At 37.1% G+C, this 18,652-nt stretch overlaps 1 protein-coding gene across 8 annotated transcripts in view; it reads right to left on the minus strand.

The window, feature by feature from the left end:
* CACNA2D3 (calcium voltage-gated channel auxiliary subunit alpha2delta 3) overlaps positions 1–18,652 on the minus strand; it is a 518,406-nt gene that overhangs the window by 24,458 nt on the left and 475,296 nt on the right. For all 8 annotated transcript variants that reach the window (XM_032193911.1, XM_032193905.1, XM_032193903.1 and 5 more), the window contains 3 exons: positions 15,290–15,360; positions 4,948–5,023; positions 1,293–1,345 (listed from right to left, as the gene is read on the minus strand). In XM_032193911.1, coding sequence (XP_032049802.1) covers positions 1,293–1,345; positions 4,948–5,023; positions 15,290–15,360 — 200 coding nt within the window. The remainder of the gene's footprint in view (positions 1–1,292; positions 1,346–4,947; positions 5,024–15,289; positions 15,361–18,652) is intronic.

Raw genomic sequence — 18,652 nt, forward strand, 5'->3', positions numbered from 1 at the left:
GCAGCATACAGCATTTTTACTATTGAATATTGTTGAAAGCTCTTCTTCAGCATGCAGTGTATTTTGACTGTCCAGTAAAATGCCATCTGTTTACAACTGCCCTGGCTACCATACAGGAGTACACATAAAATAATTCCTAGCATTACTTTGGGATTTAAAATAATAAAACTCTTTTTATATAAAGGAGTGCCAAAGATTGATTAACCAGCATCTATCCAGCTCTAACTAGACATGTGTAGAGAATGCATTTTCCCCACTAAAAATACTGCAATTTACTCTGAAGTATGGACTGAAAAATACCAGTCTGTCAGTTAGTGTGAGTGTAAAGAATATAAAACCAACATCCAGTTTATCATAGGAATATGAAACAACAGTATTTCTAATCACAGAAAGTTTCTTAAAATTTTTGAAGTTGTTATGGCTTGCATCAGTCTGATTCTAACATGATTTCTTTTCTTGATATTTACTTTGAAAGCTGTATGTAAGATCAATCTCTGTACTCTGGCCAGTTAATTCTCCTTAGCTCTTATCACAAATTCTGAAGAAAGATCATTTAATTTGCAATTAAAAAAAAAATTACAAGAAAAAAAAATCTATTTCAATGCAGATAAAATTCACTTCAATCTGCAACTCTTCTCTCTGGTAAACACAATAATAAAACAAATACCTTAATAACAAAATGCATTTAAGGCTTCTTCCTCATATGATATTGTTCTGTGATTTCTCAGACAAACTTTTAAGGCAAGGCTCATTATGTATTAACTTAAATTGCTAGAAGAATTATACAAGATAAAAAAAAATCTATACAATCTACAGAGTACACCTTATCTGGCATATGCTGTAAAGGGTCCATCTTACCGAAATTCATGAAATGACAAACACTACAATGAATGACTCTAACAGTTTGCTATACTGACAACAGCCCACCCAAGCAGCATTACAAACAGTCAGGCATTTATGTTAAATTTAACAGTAACCACAATAATAAATTTAGTTTGTGTATTGCAATCTGCTCGACTTACTAAGCAAAGACATACAGATATAAGTGAAGACCATGAATAACATAATAAAAGTGGAACTGTGCATTCATATAGCTAGAATTTCTTCAGATTTTAACAATGCTAAATTGGACTGCCAAACATCGAGAACTATTACTAAATTAAAAATAATACAAGAAAAGCAGCACAATAGATATAAAAGGCAAGAAGTACAAATGTTCATTAAGTATTCAAAAGTATAAATACTCATTAATTTGTATAAATATTTTGAAGTTCTTGATAAAATTTACTTACAAGACAAGCTCAGTCATAATCCATTTTACTGCAGCAAAGAAGGCATTATAAGGCTGAAGAGAAGCAACTCATTTAATAAAAAGGCAAAATATCAATATTTATATCTTAACTGAATTATTCACATAAAAGCAATGCTATGGATATTCAAATGCATGAGAAAAAAGAATAACTTTTATGAAAGAAAATATTACAATGAATATTAAAATATAGTAATGAAATTTCCTTTTAATGTGGTTGGTCAGACACACAGATTATCAACTGGAAAAGGAAAGTTTTGCAAGTGATTGTTAAATATTTAACCTCTAGGGGTTCCTATTTCCCAGGCTATTGCTGGAGGAACAGCTCTGGTGGATAATAAGGGCTTTACTCAGACTGCAGTTCAGACTTGCCTCTCTTTAATGTAAATATCCTTTCATTATCTAATTAGACTGGGAAAAGCTTCTGAAATTTGAAATTACCTAAATGAAGTAATATGTGTCATACTGAAGACCCACTTGTAAGCAGTGTAAGTAATTTTCAAGATTCTTTCTACCCCCTCTATTTTTCTGAATCGTAACAAAGCAAATTCTTTTAAAATCCCATGTTTACAATACTTCTATATTTTAGGGATAATATGGAATGAGGATATACTAAAAAAAAAAAATATCAGGAAGATTAATTATTTATGAAATAATCTCAGCAAGCAAAGTCAGTTTTCAGACATCTGGAATGGAGAACTTTGTCTTCTCAAACATTTGTGTTAGGGTCTTTCAGCTGCATAAAAATTGGCAGTTTTGTTTTTCAGATTCCGTATCAACAGAGCATTTCAGTACATGCAAGCAGTCATACTGACTTTAACAGAACTCCTCAGATGTCTAAAATCATGTTTTACTTGGCTGAATTAGCACCTTATGGAAGCAGTGCCCTTTGGCAGGGCAGTAACTGGCCAGTGACAGTTTTCAGAAGGCACAGAAGCCGTGCACAGCTGTAACTCCCAGAGCCAATGAACAAACATCATTCACTGGCATGAAAAGCTGAAAGAGCAAACTAGAATGCAGAAAGCTCGAGACCATCAAGGGCTTCACCTATTGTGGTGAAAATGGGTTTCACCTACTAAGGTCTTACAGGAAAAGATGAAAAAGCTACAAGCCTTGCCTAGAGATGTAGAGGAAAAAAGAAAAAATCAGCTCTGTGAGATATCTTATTTATTTTTGTTCCAAATCAGAAAACTTGAAATTTCCCTCACAAGCAATTAAAAATTTTGTTGCATACTTTCCTTTTTATAATGCCAAGTGATATAGTGGAAAATAATATTTATTTAGTATTTATAAATAAGATATATTTAATGTAAAACACATTATGAATTTTAAAAGCTATTACTTTTGATATGAAAGCTATGAGAAAATGAAAAAATTCTTTCAGCGTATCTGAAAATAATACATTTCAATATAATGAATATAAAATGAGCAAATGTTTTGGAATTTTAGTGGGAAAAATATTTCATTACATCAATATAAAGGCATTCTCATGAAATGTGATTTTACTAAGACAGTCTTTCCCACTCAAAGACCATTCCCTCAAAAAATGCAACAGGATTTATTCTCTCTATATATCTCAGCAAAGAACAAAGTGGTTCTACAGAGACCTATCCAGAACTTGGAACATTTTAAACAAGAAAATATGCTAAATAACAAAGAAACTGGTTACCTTTTAAGGAGGAATCGCATACAGGTAAAGAAATGGAACAAATGATCTGTAAATCTTGTCCATCTCTATTTTATCATTTTAGTTACACAGCCTAAAAACCTGTGCTAGATAAAGGGGTCCAGCCCTGACTCCTGCTTTCCACAATTGTGGGAGAATGTTTTGAGTTCCTTTAACATCACATGGTCTTTGATGCCTATGCTCCACTTCTCTACTGTTTAAACAATGAAGAAAAATGCTAGTTTTAGAACTTTCTAAAGAGTCTCACTTTTCTCCATGTATCTATTCCTGTATTTATACAACCGTAATTCTCAAATGGAATTATAAATATTTGTGAACAAACACATTGCTTATGTAGAAAATGTACTGAATGCTTCATAATAACCTGACCTATATGTGCAAAAATAAATAAATAAATAAATAAATAAATATATATATAAAATATATATATTATATATATAATATATATTTGTGGCATTAAAATAGAAAAAGAATAATGCTTCTGGGGACTCTAGCTTTACCTGTTTTAATGCATGTTCTCTTTGTACTTTCTCTGTAGTCATGGTTATTAGAAGTGATTGAATCAACAGAAAAATAGGAAACTAACCAAAGCTCTGCCCATCTTTCTCATTGAACCTTACAAAACTCACCTGAGGTTTAAAAGAAGAGTTTGTATATCTTTAAAAAATACAAAGAAAGAACATGCTGTGAATACTTGCAAAGTGAGCTGAAACTCCATGCCTTGGGATGGAAGGATGCTGCTAACAATTTTGATATATTACAATTTCTCATGCAACTGTGATTTACAGCATCCTATAGTATTTCACCAACAGTGTAAGTCTCATTGCACAGCCTGGTACTTATTATTATACCAATCTTGTTTTAAGTTCAGGCTTTACTAGATAACAGACTGGCAAGTGCAATAAATCCAATTTTGCAGGTACTTGAAAAACATGGGGTCATGTAAATATGTAAATGAAAACATCCCAAAGTGCAAATGATTATTAAACAAAACACAAAAACTATATATTTATAGATATTTAGAAGTTGGCAGAACTTTGATATTTCCTCAACAATTTGAATAACTATGCCTAGGCTTATTTTTTCTAGCTGGATCCCTGTTTATTGAAAAATACTATCAGATAACTTTTCCAGACTGGTAAAACTACTACAGTGTTTTGCTGCAGCTTTTACATAATTTTTAATGCTAAAACAGCTATTAAAAAAATCTTTTTAATGTGCAAGAACTACGTTTTATTTAATGCTTTGGCAGTTCTAAATGATAGATTACTATAGTAATCAGTGAAACATACAAATGATTATAAAATGCCCTTAGAGTTATTAACTAGAAATATGATTTGGAAAGAAGGATGTGTTGCCCTTGCAGACCCAGCTTGACTCTAATCAGGCCTTGCAGAAGGACATGGTTTGTATTCAGAGCTGATTGTTAGAAAAGGGTTTAAATAATCATTGAAATTTTACTTTAAAAGTTATCTTCTTTAAATACTAGGAAAAAACAACATGTAAAAATCATTGACTTATATGCTTTGCCAATGAACCTACCCTTATATTAATAATAATCAATTTAAAATTTGAATTACATTTTTGCATGCGTGTATGTCTTTACATATAGAAAAGGCATGCGTGATTCCAGCCACCCATACAAAGCACACTAGTCATTTACAAAGTCCTGAGAAGGAGGACTCGCATGGTGCAATGGGCATTCTGACAGAACCTCAGAAATGGGGGTCCAATGTAAAAATAATTGCATAAGTACTTGAACTTGAAAATGCTTAACTCTTTTTTTTTGTTTATTTGTTTGTTTTTATAATTCCTTTTATGTACTATGATAAACGCAATAGTTGTAAACATTCCAAATTAAAATAATGGACTTACAATGGCCATGAGATATTTGCAACGATTTTCTTTGATGATTGCATGGAAAGGTGCTCAGAAAATTCACTGTACTTACGTCCAGTAAGCTATGGGCACTGTCGCTACTCTCTTTGTTTGTTCTACACATGGCCTGGTAGTCATAAAGTGTAATTCTACAGAGAAGAACAGAAAACTCCTTGACTAAAAGGAGAAAACAAAGTGGAGTAAACATGATGATATGGAACAGTCTGCTCACAAAGTAGACGGGAAAAAAAATCAACCGCAGCAAGGAAAAGAGGGAAAGGGATTGTTAAAATACACATCACATGAAGGAGAATAAAGGTAAGAAACAGTGTGAAAACTTTGTAAGGATTTTATCAGACTGCAGAACAAAGCAAAAGCATAACTGGGAGAAAACAGGGAAGATACACATAGTGTAACGCACAATGAGATAAACAATGCAAGGAGGAGGAGAATACACATTCAACATGATGTTTAAACAATTGGTTCTAGACTGAAATTGGTACATTTCGTCCCAGAAAATGAAAGAACCTATGCATTTGAGGGGCTTCTCACAACAGTCCACTCAAACTCCAGTACAAGCAAAATGACACCTATGTAGTTACGAGCACCTCAGTGCATAACTAATTTGTAAAAACATGGCATTGCTTCAGAAGAGAGAAGTGGAATTTCTGTGTATTCATGGTACACACAATCGAAACAGCATAGATTTACTTCTGGATTTTTTCATGAGGGCAAAATAGTCCATGCCAGGTACCTGCTGAAATCAACATATGCTAGAAGCCTCCTGAGATGCATAGTAAACAGGAAATTTCTTTCTGCTTGTGATTTTACTCATCATTGACACACTTCAGAGATCTAAATGTAAAATCCAGAACTCAGAGATAGTATATGGAATTGTGATTATTTCTCTAGATCTGTCTGTCCATAGAAAAATTAACAGACTACACCCATCCACATAAAAAGCATTTAACATCTGTAGCAGATGTAAAGAATAGGCTGATAAGTTTCAACAAGTGTAAATATATAAATGTTACTAGCTTTATTTGAACATATTGATTTGACTTTTGCATCATCAGAGGGACAAGGGATCATGGCTGGACATAGATGTCTTAAAGATGTATGAGATGGGACTTCAACATCTTGCAATGTGTGCCTTGCTTCTAAATGAAGACACAAATTCAGCCACAGAAAGGATGTCCCAGAAGCTGCCAAAACCAGGTCATGAAATGCATCACCATAAGGCATTCTGCACTGTATGCCATGAAACATTGCAACCTGTACCAATAGAATGTTTTAATCCATTGTGGTAGAAACTGTATATAATTTTTCTGATCTAATTTTGTGACAGTAACTATCACTAAAAGCTTCTTTGTTGTGCCCTATATTTTCTTTTTGGCTTACAGGCAAAATATCTAAACATATTGGATCACTTAGCTTCAACTAAGCATTTAGTACATGGTCACACTGCTTACGTTATTCATTCTTATATTCAGAGCAGAAATGGCTAGGAAGCCATTGTTTTGTGGACTGGCAGAGAGAGGCACATGGTAGACAAACGCATAACTAGAGACCTAAACATGGGTGTAAGTTGAACACTGACCATCTTTGGCAGAATCACGCCCACAGCCAGATCCGCGCACACAGATCTGCCAAGACAAACAGAGCAGTACATGGTGTAAGCTGTGCTGCCTGTATGGCATGCAGTAATACACCACTTTCCCTACCATGTTTTTCCTTTATTTTTCCCCCTTGGTAGCCCTTGTAAGATAATCTCTACAGCTCAGCCTTTCCAGTCTTGGTTGACTATTTTGTTTGTCTACAGTTAAGAGCCATGTTGTATGTCCACACTGACCTACTAGGGATGGTGGCAAGTAATTAAGTGTATGTACAAGGATAGTTTAAGGATTTTAATGTGCTCTCTGCAAAGTAATCAAGGATGTCGATGATTTGGTCTCATCCTACTTGATTCAATATTTAGTGTTACAAGTTGAATAATATTCAGTTTTGCCTGTATTCTTTGTTAAAGGTTTTTCAATACAACTTTGATGAACATTTATTTGGTATTTGAAAATGAAATCATTTTCTCAACCTTTTCATACACCAGAACCACTTGTTCAATCTGCAGACTCATTATCCTGCTAAGAAGTGTTAATCATATGTTATTATAGCGTGCCATTTGGAATGTGTTTTGAACTTCAGGTTGAATATTTCGAAGAAGTCTCCCCTCTTCTCCCATACTTACACTTGTTAGTGTTAAATTAAAATGTAGTAAATAGTTTCTTTAAATGCTCAAAGATAAAGAGTCATAAATGGACTGAAATATGCACTCAGAAATTAAATTAATATTATGTCTAATATCAGTATAAACATGCTATTTTTTTGTATATTATCTTACTGTATTATAGGGAGTAGACAGCAGTCTAGGATAGTATTACGAGGAAGAAGAAGAAAAATATTAAAAGATGTGTAGTTAAATAAAAGTTAATTTAACAGGGGAAAAATACTAAAATTTTCAGTGAAGTAAAAGAAGACAGTAAGAATTGTAAAAGAAAAAAATCTCAAAATCATTGTGGAACACTGCAAAATTGTTGTTTGGAAATGTTTTAATATCATCTGTGGATGATACAACAAGCTTAGCTTTACTACATATATTTGAAGGTGTTGCCAGTGTGAAGATTCTGGTTCAGGAACAACCTGGAAAATAGATAATGTATCCACGTTTACAGAAGGAAAAAAAGAAAGAAAGAAAGAAAGAAAGAAGAAGAAGAAGAAAAAAAAAAAAAAAAAAAAAAAAAAAGAAAAAAACCTTTAGCAAAATCTTTATCAAATCTTTAGAAAAATCTTTAACAAATCTTTAGAAAAGTACATGACAGACATTGAAAACATCCTGGAAAGATTTCTGATTTTTGAACCATGAATTCCTATCTCAGTGACTTTCCAAGTGGGCAGTCTAAACACCTATCTTAAAGTTTCTAAAGACCACTCATGCTACTATAATACAGAACATGCGAAATATACCCATGAAAGCATTACTGCCAAATGATCTCATAAAGACCTTATTCTTCCACACTAAAAACAAAAAGGAATTTTACGCTATGCTTCAAAGATCAGCAGATGAAGCCTATAATCACGTTGAAATCTGAACACTGCAACATACTGAATCATTTCTGGATTCTCTGTCTCTGTGAATGGCACTGAAGCTCAGTAGAAATGGGTTCCAAGGCATTTACAAATTCAAATACAGTTTTGCTTTGTTTTGGTTTTATTCTTGTAAATATACTAGCAAGGTAAGAGCCTTCCAGCCCCATTCCTTGTAAAGGCTAATACAGTATCTGTAGTCAAAACAGTAGCCTAAGACACTGTGGTGCTTCTGTGTTCAGATGTCATTTCCAGGGTGTTATTTTCTTGCTGATGTCCTCAAGATTTTACAAAATAAGCTTTCCATCATCCAGACAGATCTAATTCACTGTTGCAGAAAGAAAGACTTCTAGGTTACCCGTTTTGAAGTGATTGTGTTCCAGTTTTAAATAACTGTTTGCAGCTACCTGTATCCTGTTCAACTGACTATACTTAAGCAAACCTAATTGCCTGCTTCCCACAATCAAATTTTAAGACTGTCTAGGTGCCATGCTGTGTATTACAGCACTTCATGGGAGATCTATTCTCTTGCTACAAACAACATGTTTGGGACTTTTTGACATCACCATGCTGCTAACTTCCCCTATTTCCACACCTCATCACTGAAACCTACACAGCAGTAGATTTCAACATCAGCCATAGGACAAACACGGACTACATGTGATAATCTTGAACTAATGAAAGATAACTTTCCAAAAATGAAATGTGTAGCTCCGTTGTATGTAATTTCAGGAGCCAAGTACATTTTAGTGAAAACCTTTTTATTGTTAATTTTCTGATATTCCACTCTTGTACTTTGCAATGTACTTACAATAAAATACAAATCTGGTTCAAGAAAATTAAGCTTCTAAGACCTACCAGCAGTACAGGCTATACTAACAGATGTACACTATTTCTTTCAGCTAGATTTTTCAGCATTACTATGGATCTCTACTTGGTACTGTGAAATATCATCACTGACAATTATAACAGCTGAAAGATCTTCAATGCATAAAATTTTGTCATCAGTTTAAGACAGTTGCGGGGTGGGGTGTTCATATGCGTAGGAATAATAAGCTTCTTACTGTGGAATAAACATTTAAAAAAGAACAAATTCTAAAAAAAAAATAACAGCAACAACAACAACAAAACATAGGATGCAAACAATAAATGAAGCCCTAATTTTTGACAGTACTGTTTACTCAGTGTTCTATGTAAAAATTAACAGAGATTACAGCTCACTTCTGGTGGAAAGACATTCATTAACTCAGACAAAAGATATTCAGCCTGTGTCATATTCTTGCAAGGAGGAGGAGGAATGACAGTATTGAATGATGTGAAGAGTAAACTAGTGTCTTAAGTTTAGAGAGGGTCTTTGCAGGGAGATAGTAGGACGTTGTATGGAATCCTGTGCTGTTTCTGTCATAGCTCTCCCACCTTCATTGACAGATTATCAATATCCAGAAGCTGTCAGACTAATACCTTTCACCAAGGAAATCAAGAAAATGATGAAAAATAAACTAGAGCACTTTGAGAAAACAAATTTGTCATCGCATATCTTTGCTTTTAACATTCAGTTATTCCTAACTGCCAAAGTGCTGCAAAACGCAAGGTGTACAAAACCTACAACTCAACATGCATTTGCAGCATACAGAACAACAATTCATCTACATAGCACACATGTCTAGGTTTCTCCCTAGGTGGGTAAAAGATTTCAAAAATACTAACATATTTCACAACATCACTAGTAATATTTACAGATGTAAGTTCTCACTATGCACAAACTCAGTTTTGAGACATTAATTTTAGATGTTGGAAGGACAAGATAGGAGCTGAAAACACATCAGGATGGGGGTCTTTGTCTGGGTCCTGAGCATTATTGATGACAAGAGCACAATGACATATATAATTTTTTGCCTACAGGTAACATGCATTTAGGAATAATGTCTTCTTGTAAACCTGTACTAGACAAGATGTTGTTGCCTTATCATTGGAGATATTCAAAGTGAGGTTATAGAATCACAGAATCATAGAATATCCCAAGTTGTAAGGGACCCATAAGGATCATCAAGTCCAACTCCTGGCACCACACAGGTCTGCCCAAAAGTTTAGACCATGTGACTAAGTGCACAGTCCAATCGCTTCTTAAATTCAGACAGGCTTGGTGCAGTGACTATCTCCCTGGGGAGCCTGTTCCAGTGTGCAACCACCCTCTCTTCCTGATGTCCAGCCTAAACTTCCTCTGCCTCAGCTTAACACCATTCCGGCGGGTGTTTACAGAGAATCACAGAATCACAGAATTGTCTAGGTTGGAAGAGACCTCAAGATCATCGAGTCCAACCTCTGACCTAACACTAACTAATCGTCCACTAAACCATATCACTAAGTTCAACATCTAAATGTCTTTTAAAGACCTCCAGGGATGGTGACTCCACCACTTCCCTGGGCAGCCTGTTCCAATGTCTAGCAACCCTCTCAGTAAAGAAGTTCTTCCTAATATCCAACCTAAAACACCCCTGGCTCAACTTAAGCCCATTCCCCCTCGTCCTGTCACAAGGCACATGGGAGAACAGACCAATCCCCACCTCGCTACAGCCTCCTTTAAGGTACCTGTAGAGAGCAATAAGGTCGCCCCTGAGCCTCCTCTTCTCCAGGCTGAACAAACCCAGCTCCCTCAGCCGCTCCTCGTAAGACTTGTTCTCCAGGCCCCTCACCAGCTTCGTCGCCCTTCTCTGCACCCGCTCAAGCACCTCGATGTCCTTCTTGTAGCGAGGGGCCCAAAACTGAACACAGTACTCGAGGTGCGGCCTCACCAGAGCTGAGTACAGGGGGACGATCACCTCCCTAGCCCTGCTGGTCACGCTGTTCCTGATACAAGCCAGGATGCCGTTGGCCTTCTTGGCCACCTGAGCACACTGCTGGCTCATATTCAGCCGACTATCAACCATCACTCCCAGGTCCTTCTCTGCCTGACAGCTTTCCAACCATTCCTCTCCCAGCCTGTAGCTCTGCTTGGGGTTGTTGTACCCCAGGTGCAGGACCCGGCACTTGGCCTTGTTAAACTTCATGCAGTTGACCTCAGCCCATCGGTGCAGCCTATCCAGATCCTCCTGCAGAGCTTTCCTACCCTCAAGCAGATCGACACACGCACCTAACTTGGTGTCATCTGCGAACTTACTGAGGGTGCACTCGATGCCCTCGTCCAGATCATCGATGAAGATATTAAAGAGGACCGGCCCCAGCACCGAGCCCTGGGGGACGCCACTAGTGACTGGCCTCCAACTGGACTTGGCTCCATTCACCACGACTCTTTGGGCCTGGCTATCCAGCCAGTTTCTAACCCAACGAAGCGTGCGCCAGTCCAAGCCAAGAGCAGCCAGTTTCTTGAGGAGAATGCTGTGGGAGACGGTGTCAAAAGCCTTGCTGAAGTCAAGGTAGACCACATCCACAGCCTTTCCCTCATCCACCCAGCGCGTCACTCTGTCATAGAAGGAGATCAGGTTCGTCAGGCATGACCTGCCTTTCATAAAGCCATGCTGACTGGGCCTGATCGCCTGCTTGCCCTGCAAGTGCTGCATGATGGCTCTCAGGAGGATCTGCTCCATGAGCTTTCCTGGCACTGAGGTCAAACTGACAGGCCTGTAGTTTCCCGGGACTGCCCTCCGGCCCTTCTTGTAGATGGGCGTCACGTTTGCTAGCCGCCAGTCAATTGGGACCTCCCCTGATAGCCAGGACTGTTGATAAATGATGGATAGTGGCTTGGCCAGCTCCTCTGGCCAACAACAGAGTCCATTTAACACCTTCACCAAATTTCAAGAATTCTAATATAAATGAATGCTTAATTAAGGTAAAGTATCCTAAACTAAACAAAAAAAAAAAAAATCATTCATTTGGAAGCTGTGCTGCCTCAATGGGAATCAGCAACCTGCCGGTGATCAAACAGTTACCATTTTCACGTTTTGACTTTAAGAATGTTTTGCTCCTTGCAAGTAGTTTCACAAAGAGTTCTGAATTTTTGTATAATCTTATAACTCAGAGGCAAAACACTTGTTAGGTTTGGCACACAAAGCAAATCAAGACAGGGAGATGAAAGCCTGCCTCTATGTGCATCTATTTAGAGAACACAGGTGAAGGATTTGGACTTTACTGTGCTGTAAGGGCATAGACAGCATGTATTATTCACTAGGAAGCATGTGAGTTAAGATAGAGGAGCAGAGGGTGAAAAAGTAAGAGACAAGAAGAGCTCTCAAAGCATTAAGAACTTGTTAGAGTGAGCTTAGCATCTGGAAAAGTTGAAACTAAGAGGTGCACCATTTAAGTACTGTACCCTGAAAACAGGACTAGACACCAAAGCACAGACTCATCTTCAGATGCCGAGAGGATGCCTAGTAGAAATAGAACTGTTAAGATGAAATGATGCTACTTCCATATTTGCCTTATAGAACTGATTAGTTGTCCTTGTTCTGGAAAGGATCAAAGTGTTTTCAAGTCAAGATACATTTAATTTCTACTACAGATTTATTAATTTAATTTTGTTGGGGATCTCACTGCTTTGATGGCCCTTGATTTTTATTTTTTTTTTTAATGCTAAACTTTTTCTTTAGATTTTCATGCTTTGAGCAGTAGAATCTTTATTCTCCCCAATGTTTTTACACAAACAAACTGCTGAGGAAACTATAAAGAATCTTTTTTCTGAGTTATGTGAAGCAGATACTTTTCCAAAAGCACATCTTTATTTAATAACGAATTTAAATTATATTTTAACTATTTAATTGTATGCAATATTCAGGGTATAAAGATAAACATCATTTTCCTAAATGAAATCACAGAACATGTCACGTTGCTGTGGAGACACTGATATCATTTTATCCTCTAAATATAAAACCCATAAACTAAGAAAATATACATACATATGTACATACATAGTATTCAAAAGAAGTACTGAGTTTAAAGAAATTAGGGAGGGAAGAAGTTATTTAAGTTCACTTTAAAAAATAAACAGCTAACACTAAAATTTAATTTCATCCTGCTACAAGTTGAAAAGAAATATAGTCAGAAGCAAGCAACACACTTTTGTTTAACACTTCCAGCTCAATCCTAAAAAAAAACCTTCTATATCCATCCAAATTAGTGGTAGTTGAGAGAACTCACAAAGGGTTATTTCATTCCTTTTGTGGACAGAGAGCCTGAAAGCAGGCATGAACCAGTGAGGCAGTAGCACATATCTCCACTGCTACTCAGTGATGCCAAAGGAAGAGAGGGCTCCCATCCCCACAGTTGCTGGGCATGTCAGGAAACTCTTCTGCAGAGAAGATCAGGCAAGGTAGAACCTTCTACTTCTAAAACAAATTACAAAGTACCAACACCAGTTCTAACAGCGCAGTGTTATTTAATTCAACTGCTGAATGGGAGATGCCATGTAAGAAACGGTCTGTGAGGAAGGATGGCTCTGGAAAATCAGAATAAATGGCTAAAGATCAGAGCTTGGTCTCTGATTTTGTCTTCATGGTAAGAGCAGAAATTACAAGGGTAATGCATGTATATATATATTGTGCCCTCGGGGAAATCAATGGGTAATAAATTCTGTCACCATTTATTGCTTTTTTCTTATTCCATATAAAAATAAGATTTGGATTAAAAAAAAAAATCCTCATAATAAATATAGTAAAAATATGGTAAATGTGTATGAGTATTTTTCACTAGAGAAGCAAAGATTCCTCTTTAATGTCGATAGAATAATTTAATTTTAAATGCCTCATCTACCACAGCTGAAAAACAGTGTTTTTTGTTGCTGCACTGAGCTATCTGCTGTACAGCAGGAAAAGCAGGTGGCTCATTTAGTGCAATTACACCACTTTGATTCTCTCCCATTGTTAACTTGATTGGCAGTGACCAGTTTATTGTGTTTTAATAATCAGCTTATTGTGTTTACTTTTCTTTAGTATGCAGCTCCATTGCACTGAGCTGGTGGCTTATTTATCAGTAACTCCCTCACAGCTCGAGACCAGAAAAATCATAAGCCAATGATCCATGCCAAGTTGGCACCCACCACAGTTTAGATGGAATACTTGAGTCATGCAGCCTTTGTTTCCTCAACTGTGGTACCTACTACCATTAATTGTTCAGTAGATATTTTGTTTGAAATGCCTTGGTAGGCAGGACAAAACAAAGTGGGATGAAGTAAAGCATTATCCTTTGATTTTAACTGTACTTTTTTTGGTTTGCATTAAATAAAATGCCTCATCCTATGTATAAACTAATCTTTTCATTCTAGAACCCACTCTATAAATAGGTATTACTTCACTTCCTTTTACAGCATATGTTAAGAATGTAATGCTAAACACACAAAAGCTGCCACCCTCGAAGAACTAGGATTTGGGATGATTCAGCGAGTGCTAGATCTTACCATTTCAGATCAGTCATTTACTGGGAATGGTATTCAGCTATAATGTGCAGAGGAAAAGCTTTTTTCCTTTAATGCACATAGAAAGCTTTCTGCCTTTAACAGAGCTGGTTTACCAAGGAAGCACACAACCATCTGTTTTGAAAGCCTCTGTATACATCCTCACATGCAATAACTCAATTCAGTGGTTGATGGGAACAGTGATGTGTTATTTTTTTATACTAGAAATGCACAACAAAGTAAAAAGGAAAAGTACTATGCACATGGATTGCACTTCCAGTGTAGGGGGAAGGAACAGTTCTTAGCAATGTGGAAGCCACGAAGACTTCAGTGCTGAGTTACAGGTTAAAGGGAAATGTTCTTCACCAGGACTCATACTTCATTTCAAAGGACAACATCAGATCACCATTAGTTTTTATTGTTATCATTATATTGTCACCAGATTAATAGCCACAGCAATGTTCAAAGGTCAGTTAACGTGTGAGGGAAAAATACTGTAGGAACACTCTTATAACAGTAAGGCACTTTTCATTGCCCAGTTTGAGGAATCTTCGACTCTAGATGTTTAATGTTGCATCAGTGATTTGCTCTAGAGCCATTTAAAACCATTCAGTAGTATATATGGTCAAATCCCACTTCCACTTGAGCACAGTGGAAACAGGAGAGGCATATGATTTTAGCATCGCAGTCCAATAAACAAGAAACTCCCTGTAGGCTGTCTCCAATACTCTTAACATGCAAGGCACCAAATTACACTAAGATGATATAGAAAAAAAAGGCATAACGAGAATCCAGCTATGCTGTCAATCTTGACCTTCTTTTATATGACTTCAGTTTTGTTTAATTTTGTTTTTGCAAAATTTTATAAGAGATAGAGCATCAGTTTAATTCTTACCTCTTAAAGGAGCCCATTGTTAGTAATTTGTTCATCACAGCACCTTCAACCTCCCCAAAAAAGTTACCAGTCTGCAAGGGAAAAATACAAAAAATTACTGGAAGTGTAGATAAATGCGAAACAACACTGAATGCAATTTGAACTGGCATATTCTGGGATCTGACAAGAGTGGTTTTGACAGCTACATAGATAGGTTTTCAGGACTATTGCTGCATAAAAACTGAAGAGGACTTCATAGTCATGGCAAGTTACACGGGTTCTATTATTACTCCTGAGCAGATGTGAGAGCTTATACAATAGATTGAGGGACATTATATAACATCTAATATCGGAAATAAAAGCCATCCCAACCTAAAGCTTGTAAAGGAAACACACTAATCTGATCACAAATCCTTGTGATTAAAATGTTACTCAAAAAAGATCTAAACAGGTTGTGAGAGGATTTCATAAACAGTCATAAAAAAGCATTGTTTATAATTCCTGCATGACCTGTTTAAGGAGCTGGAATAGTACTTTTCAGCAATCCTATAAATTTTAACTGCATTCAGAATCATTTTGTACTTAAAACCACTCAACCTGATGAATTACCCATTTCGTCCTTGTTAAGTAAATGTGGATGAATAAAAATAAATCTCTGTTGAGAAAACAAACATTCATGTTATGAATTTGATATGTAATACGGAATTGACTCCGTTTTCTGCAGCCATTCATATGGTATTCAAAAATCTTGCATGTACGGCATTCTCTCTTGTTTGGAAAGACTTTTTTTTAAATCTTAGGACCTCAACTCCCAGAAGGATTGAGTATGTTCTCTGCAGTGTTTAAAGGGAAAAAACAAACAAACAAACAAAAAACACAATTTATGAGGGTAAAGGGCACCACACTTAAATTGCATGGATTCCATAGGTTTTGTATGAACTAAACCCCAATTCCATTACAAGGAACTTACTTGACCTCAAGTATGCACCTGGGAGTTTGCAGGCAGAGAAGTTACATCCCTAGCCAAAAATGGCATTCCTCTACCAAAAAAAAGAAGTATTAACTTTTTTTTTTCTTCTTTAAAACAAACAAACCCAAAACAAAACAACGAGAAGAACCAAAAACACTTGGGAAACTTGGCATATTTTCCAAAACATATGTGTGTGCAAAGTCTCCTAGAAACAAGAAGAACATTTGTGGTTTACATGACTAAAAATACTAGCTTCAGTAGCCCTAGCTGACTGATGAAGAAAGATTATCCTAACTATGAGACAGGCAGTCAGTTAATGTCAAAAAGCCCAAACCATAAATGACTAATATAACCTTAGATAGTAATAAACTTGATTTTTTAAGTTGTGCTTCAGTCTTATAAAGACATTTCCGTGACAGTTCTCCCCACAAAAGATCCATCTGTAAATCCTAGTTCTCTTCAAAGCAGTAACACCCAGATAATTGTAATTTTTAATATATTTGGATTTGGTGATAACTCAGATGAAGAATTACACTGCCGCAGGACAAGATTCTTAGAGTGGTTCAGGTCACTTCTGGCACGTCCAAAGAAAAACAGTGCTGAAGCACATTCAGGAAAGAACACCTGTTTCTTATTCCATTAAATGGTAGGAAGGTTTCTCCTTGTATATGTACTTTAGGATACAGTGACAAAGGAGCAAGAGTCCATAGGTTTTGCTTGGGGTTCTTGTAAAAACAGCATCTTATCACTTGCTCTCTGACCTTCCATCAGCAGTGAGTGATTTACAGCTGCTTGTCTCCTAGCTCAGAAAACAAATAGGCAAGACTCACATATATTTGATGTTACGGGCAGGAATAGACATTGTTCCAAAGAACTTAATATCTGACACATTTCTAGCCGAGTTATGGTCCAACATCTGCCCATGATATATTCTTCATAGGAATATGTAATAACTAGTATCAGGTAATCTACCAAAGAAAATATCTCTTCCTAACTGTATTTATTGGCTGTAGCCAACTATCAACTAGCAAATGAATTACACAAATACCAAGCACAACAACAGTGGGACAAACCAGACGAAATGTTTTCAGTGTATCATCATTATTTTATAATGACTGTTATTCTTGGGTCAATGATCAACTAAGTAGAAAATATATATTTGATAGCTGTAGGGGAAAAAATGTTTCTAACATAATGCAGTAAATGTTTAAAAAACACCATATTTTTAGTTCATGTCATTTTATGGGTACACCCTCAAATGATATTCATAACATGCTTGACATTTTAAAGGGTGGAAGCAATACATGTAAAACAAAATAATACCTGCTACTGGACTTTCAGACTGGTAATGAGGAAGTAGCAATGAGAAGTCCGAGAGCGATCAAAAGGGAATTTAGGGCTTTGGGGTGACTACTTAAAGGAACAGGGGCACAGGTTGTGTTTGCCTCTGTCCTTCTGATAGGGGGGATCAATGCTGACAAGCGGTCTCACCACATTAACATGTGGCTTTCGGACTAGTGCAACCAGCAGAAACTTGTGTTCTTCGATCACGGGAATGTCTACGTGACACCAGGCCTGCTGTCACCAGATGGGATGCGCTTCTCTCAGAGAGGGGTAAGGATTTTGGCTCAGTAGTTGGCAGGGCTGATAGATAGGGCTTTAAATTAGAGTTGAAGGGGGAAAGAAAAAAAAAAACAGACATGCCAGTGATGAGCTAAGTGATGGTGTGCTAGAATCAGAGGGACTGTGTGCCGGTGAGGTCCTTCGGTCGGCTCCACAAGGTGCTGTGTGTAGGGAAGTGCATTTGAAGTGCTTCTACACAAACACACACAGTATGAGGAATAAAATGGATGAGCTAGAAGTCTTGGCCCAGTCTCACAGCTACAACATCATCGGCATAAGTGAAACCTAGTGGGATGAGTCCTGTGGCTGGTGTGCTGCAATAGATGGTTACAGGCTCTTCAGGAGGGACAGGCAGGGTAGGCGAGGTGGCGGGGTGGTGATGTATGTGAAGCATGGGCTGGACTGCGTGGAACTTCAGGTAAGGATTAAGAGACGAACAAATAGAGGGGATGTCATAGTGGGAGTCTATTACAGACCACCCGGCCAGGACGACACCACCGATGAATTATTCTTTGCAGAACTAAGAGATGTCTCGAGGTCAACTCCCCTTGTCCTTATGGGGGATTTCAACTTGCCAAACGTCAACTGGGATCACCACATGGCTGACACGAGCAAGTCCGGGAGGTTCATAAAGCACCTAGATGATAACTTCTTGGCACAGGTGCTAAGGGAGCCAACTAGGAAAGGTGCCCTCCTTGATCTGTTGCTGGAGAACAGAGAGGGTCTTGTGGGTCTTGTGGGAGACGTGGCAGTTGGCGGCTGTCTTGATCATAGTGACCATGAAGTGGTTG

This window comes from Aythya fuligula, chromosome 10 (genome assembly GCF_009819795.1).
Source record: "Aythya fuligula isolate bAytFul2 chromosome 10, bAytFul2.pri, whole genome shotgun sequence".
Classification (NCBI taxonomy): Eukaryota; Metazoa; Chordata; class Aves; order Anseriformes; family Anatidae; genus Aythya; species Aythya fuligula.